The sequence below is a fragment of the Polypterus senegalus genome, chromosome 7 (assembly GCF_016835505.1).
Source record: "Polypterus senegalus isolate Bchr_013 chromosome 7, ASM1683550v1, whole genome shotgun sequence".
Taxonomy (NCBI): Eukaryota; Metazoa; Chordata; class Cladistia; order Polypteriformes; family Polypteridae; genus Polypterus; species Polypterus senegalus.
Genome location: NC_053160.1, coordinates 67,475,700 through 67,481,699, shown reverse-complemented (window position 1 = coordinate 67,481,699; position 6,000 = coordinate 67,475,700). Strand labels below are relative to the sequence as shown.

At 36.0% G+C, this 6,000-nt stretch overlaps 1 protein-coding gene across 1 annotated transcript; it reads right to left on the bottom strand.

The window, feature by feature from the left end:
- Positions 1 to 991: 991 nt before the first annotated feature.
- Positions 992 to 5,936, bottom strand: purg (purine-rich element binding protein G). Its single transcript, XM_039758782.1, has one exon. It carries the CDS (start codon positions 5,175 to 5,177, stop codon positions 4,173 to 4,175), a length of 1,005 nt encoding a protein of 334 aa, XP_039614716.1. The 5' UTR covers positions 5,178 to 5,936; the 3' UTR covers positions 992 to 4,172.
- Between the last annotated feature and the right edge of the window lie 64 nt (positions 5,937 to 6,000).

Sequence of the window (6,000 nt, the reverse complement as noted above, 5' to 3'; positions counted from 1 at the left end):
GCCTAGGAGAAAGTGTGCTCTACCACAGACTGCTCTTCCATCTGGTGCATTGTCAGGTTGTCCTGCATAGTTTCTGGTCCTCATTGCTACAAAAGAGAATCAAAGCAGCTTGTGAAAATTAATGTTGTGTATTTACAACTGCTGAACCCTAAAGAACCCTAAATAATTCACTTAGTATTTTAATGTCTTTGGAGCTTCCATTCTTAGTATATATTGATGCACAGAAAGCAGATTTGCTCTTTAATTCTAAAAGACTATAATCAAAACATATAAGAAAAGTGTCTTTAAGTGTGCAATTCATGCAAAGCATTCTGTATATTTAAAAGACAAGGGCTGGTAAAGTGCCCACAGGAAAAAAAAATGGCATGTGGAAACTGTGAAATAGTCAAATCCATGTTGTTTACTGTATGGTATTTTTTAGGAAACCTCCTCATATAAATGAAGTATTTTAGGGAACCTGTTTGAAATATAACTACTTGTTTCTTTTCTTTTTTTTTTTTTTTAACTGTCAAAGGTGCATTTCCAGACAGCGAAGTGTTCAGAAAATGAAAGTGTTCTGCAGACATTTTTGATTATTCAGATAATATATACAGTTAACCAGAATTTAAATTGAAATATTCTAAAAGTGGTACATTGTTCTTCTATAGATTCTTTCTCACTAAAACAATACTGATTTTTTTTCATTATATAAATCAAGGACAACCTTGTTGAACTAATCTAAACAAACTAAATTCTATTATTGTGAAGTAAACATTGTAATATCTATTTCTAACATTAGTATAGTTTCATAATAGTGTAACTTTGTAAATATAAATAGTCCTGCAAATTAATTTCAAACATAAAGCAATTTCAGCAATTGAATATTACACAAAAACTTTAGCAAAAAACAAAAAATGACATCCACAGACATAATCAGACATCACTCCTAAGGTGGTCACATTGTACACAAGGATGTGTAAATCTGCCACAAAGTCCACATTTTGAACAAGTCTCATTACTTTCCCTATATATCATATACACATTATATAGAGAACATAATGAATGTATGCAGTTACCTTGGTATAGTAAAATGTACTGGAGCAATTCTGATAAAAAAACAAAACAATGGGCATCTAACATTTTACAATCCTAATAATGGTGCCAAATTTCATTTGAATTGTTGGGTCCACAAACTCTTGACACAGACACACACTGACAGATTTCATTCCAAAAGGGCTCATATTGTGTCAAATTTATGTAAAATATGAAAATCCATGGACAATTTGCAGCCAAAATTTTGATCTTGTCAATATTTTCCCTGTATACTGTGGTATCTGTATAGAAAGTAAAATAAACATAAACTCAGAATGAAGTGATTAATTGTGCTTATTAAAGATAATAATCTTTGAAATCACAGTCTAAAGGGTTTAATCACTCTTCACTATCCAGGAAATAAGCACCTTTACATTAATCAGTTTTAAGGCATTGATACCCTCTAGAGTAAACCATCCTTGCCATAAAACACAGATTTCTCATTTTAGCTAATATTTTTCATAACATTAAATACTTCTTAGGTAGAAGCTTAACTATTTTAGATAGTATTTTAAGTTAGACATATTTAAATAAAACCAAAATGATAATATATCCTCTTCATGTAGAAACATTTCCAAAGAAATGCAATCTTGATGTTTTTACATATGTATTTTAATTATCTCTACAAAGCTAAAAATTCACTTTCTGATGTTCACCAATTGAATTCAGTAATTTAAAGTGCTATTAAAAAGTAAATTCAAGTACATTTAAAAATGATTATCTGTATGTGCATTAAAGATCGAGCAACCAAGCCAAGGAAATACTGGAATTTCCTCTCCTGTTTTCATACTATAGTTTAAAACCATTCAGTTATAGACTTATTTTATAACAAATGCTTTCAGTGCATTATCAACAACACAAATTGTTACAGTGTCACTACAAGGAAGCACTGCTACCAAGCTACTTTATGAAAGATATTCTTCTGCTTCTACTTTATTTACAGAAGACTTAAAAATATAACGGAAATTTCAGTTATATCCTTAGCAAGGGAGTAGCAGCATACTCATGAATTGCGATTCCTATGCAAACTTAATGCACAATTTTTCATATTCAATTCAACTGTGTAATTTCATAAAGTGCTCCATATACAGTAAGAAACTAGAATAAGTCCACTGCCTACTTTAATTATAAGAATTTTAACTTTCTTTTTTATAGTCATCTAAATGCTGAAAACCTTTAGAAGCACATCATGGACCTTAATTGTAGTCCAAGACTCTCACCGCTTGCTATACTGTATACGTAAGAAAAAAATAATTGGATTGCCGACTGGATAGTGATGGTGGTAAATGCCAGTAGTTCAGTAACTTTAGTGTATGGCACTGAGCTGAAAACTTGCTGTATTTTACAATATAAATGTTAATTTTAATTTCCAGGTATAATGTAAATAAAGCCCTAAATTATAATATATATATTTTTTTAACTCTAGTGCTGACACTGCAATAAGCCTGAAACCCCTCCTATTGCTGGTCACTACTCACAACATCACAGCTTGCTCAGAATTGCATGAGGTACATAATATACCCAGGAAGGGCAAATTTTCATCTTGCACCATTTCTTGTTTTTAAAATCTTAATTACTATTTTTGGTTACATTTTAAACTCAGGTAAATGTCACATCGATTGTATATTTTCTTTTCAGTAAACAGGTGGCATTTAATAGTTCTGAAATTCTATCAAAATGGTAAAAACTTAACATATGTTAGAAAAGTCACATATAAAACATTTGAACATGTAATCTTTTTTTTCAAGTTACAAACTACTTAAATGGGAGAAAGGAATCATAATGCTAACACATCTTACTCTTGCACAACTGCATAAATATGAAAGATCCTTTTGCCCTTTTATAAAATGTCATCCAGTAGGGTATATTCAAGCTATAACCTTCCATGCAAAGTTCTTTTCTATACAGGTGCATAACTGCAGCACAAGGCAGACATTTCCCTTTGTACCAGTGTGACGCTGCAGAAAATATCACATATGCTAACATTTAAACCTTAGATGTAGAACTTAGAGTTCTTCCTTTACATTTCTTTACAAATGAATATAATTCACACTGTTGAAAATAATGATGTAAACTAGTAATTGAGTATTTCAAATGGAATAATTCCACTAAAGTGTAATTCAGAAGTGGGTCTGAATTAATACTTTACATCTCATAATTGTCAATTATCCATAAATACAATATTTGTCACTGTGAATTAGTACCTTCATTCGATGAACATTGCAATGCCCTTTGCATTTGCATCTGGTAACTCTCCTAATTATAACAAAATGGTTGTGGATAGTATGCTGATAAAATTATAAATGAATAAAAACACAATGATTTGTCTTTTATGATGATGTCTACAAAACAGACAAACTTTGGAAAAGGGGCAGATAAAAGGAGGTGAGCATCACATCACAAGCATATTGAATAAAAAAGGAGGACAGCAACTCTAGCCATTCTTTAGGTAAGTGAGCTGCATTTTAAAGAAACAAAAATACTAAACTCTCCTACTAAAGCATAAACTATAAACAAGACCTAAAAAACATAAAATGAGATTCAGGCTCTGACTTTTTTTTTTTTACCAGGACACTGGCCAGTACTAAGTCATTTTTAATATTCAGTGAGAGAAAGATGGACATCAGACCAGAGGTGCCTAAAATTGAGACCCTGGGAATGTCACATCATCATACTTAAAAATGATGGGTGGACAAAACAAATCAATAAAAAGTCCACAGCAACATGCAAAGCAACCATCACCTCCCTGCTTTTAAAGAGGATCTCAGTATAACTGACACTATACTATATAATTATGAAAATTATACATTAAGATCACACTCATACCTATTCCTAGTACTGGTACCACGATATACAGAAGGCTATTATGAATATTAATATGTTTGTGCTAAAACCAACTTGTTCATTTACTTTACCCCATGCTTTTCTCCTCCCTATGTTCACGGTGCAAGGTAATAAATTGAGGGATAACAGTTACTCATTTCAAAGTGCTAGTTGACTAGAGTCATACAGTACAGTATTTCCGAGGTACAGTATAGAAAACAATATATAAACTATGTTAAACTTTTTGTAAGGATTAGCCTTTACCACTTAGTCCATGGTCAATCATCTTGCTCCTCCCCACTGTCTCCTCGTGGGTCTGTCCTCTTCTCCTTGTGACAGTTGAAGATCCTTGTCATTTCTTCTTGATACCTAATGAAGTTGTCACCAAATCTGGACCAAGCTTTGAAAGGGACAGTGATTGTGTTCCGATACGGTTGTCTCACTTCACTTATCTTTAGGAATACCCCATATCGGTTGGAGCCAACATCAAAATAAAACCTTTTGTTATCCACTCTGAAGGAGACACCGTCAGGAAGCTCTGGAGACTCTTCATGATTTCGACTTCGGTTGCGCTCTTCACTGTCATCCTCCCCATAATCTTCAATGAGCTGGGACAATGCATCTCTGAATTCAATGAGCCCTTGTGCTGGCAGTACAATAGTCTGCTCAATGCCTTGTCCATAGTAACCCATGGTTCCGTGACCTCTACTCACAGTCTGTCTTATCCGAAGAAACCTCCCACGCTGGTTTTCTTTTAGGTCCAAGTAGTACTTTCGGTTGTCTCGCTCAATAAACTCACTTTTTAGCACCCTATGGACATGTTCTTCAGATGCAGCAGATCCTGTTGGTGAAGAGGCAGGGTGATGTCTTCTCCTAGTATCCTGATGATGGCCCTGATTGTTAGTATGCTCCTCTAGCCTTTGCCCCTGGGCACCTCGTAGTCCCAGATGAGCATAATATTCAATGAAATCTCCAAGACAGTACCTTAGATCAGGGGCCATTGCCATGGAGAGTGTCAGCTTGCTCTTTCTTATATTGTCCTGTCGGCCTCTGCCAATCCATACTTCAGCAATCTTCAGGAAACGACCCCTGGAGCTCTGCTTCACGTCCAGATAAAACCTCTTCTTTTGGATATCCACTCGTTTAGAAGCCAGCTCCTGGATTTCCAAGCCTTGCGTTGCAGGGTAAGGATACTGCTGTGGATATAGGCTTCTCAGGCCGGAGTCGGCTTGGGTCCTGCCTCTGCCTCTCTCCATGCCTCGAAAACTAGTGGTATCAGCCATGTCTGTTCAATTTTGTCCACAGTTTATTACGATCACAGTTCATCTCTCCATTACTTTATTAACCAGAGGTTGACGAGGAGGAGGGGGTGCAGCGGAAGGGAAGACGATGATGCCGGAGACCTGTTTTTCCTTTAGTTTTCTCAGTGATACTGTTTAATCGAGAAGGTAATAAATTATTTTGATCTCAAAACTGAAAGCTAAGGCTCTCATCAGTTACACTGTTCGCATCTGTCTGTCTCTACGCTTCCCATCGCTCCTCCCTGATCGCTTGCTTGCCTCTGACACTTCCCCGCTAGTTCAGTATCCTGGCGAGATGAAAAAAAAAATCCAATCCAAGTGCAAGTCTTCAGAGGGCGCTGCGTAAGGAAAGGCGACACCGTAAGGGAAAAAATGACACAATTAAAATGCCGAGACTTTCGTACTTCTCGTACATACAATACAGTCATGACCTTCAAATATGCGCCTCTTAAATCAACGCACCATTTTGTTCAAATTGTCTCACATCGTATTATAATCTCCTTGGGCTAGCTATCCCAGTAATGCACCATGCATAAATGGAAGGGGGAGGGGATCAAGTGACGATTTCAGGTGCGCGACAGGGCGGAAGAGGTTTGTCTTCAATGGGCGCGGTTGCATATGCAGATTTTTGTTAATCTGCGCAGCTTTCTCTGTAGGAACGCAGGTTGCGCTACATGATTGGTCATCATTTCCACGCAGCATTCCAGTGCAAACGGTGCGGTAAAAGGCATCGATGTCGAAGGTACGGAGGTTAAACTATGTCACCTGGCTGAAGATACAAGTGTTCTCTTTAGAGATAAGGAAG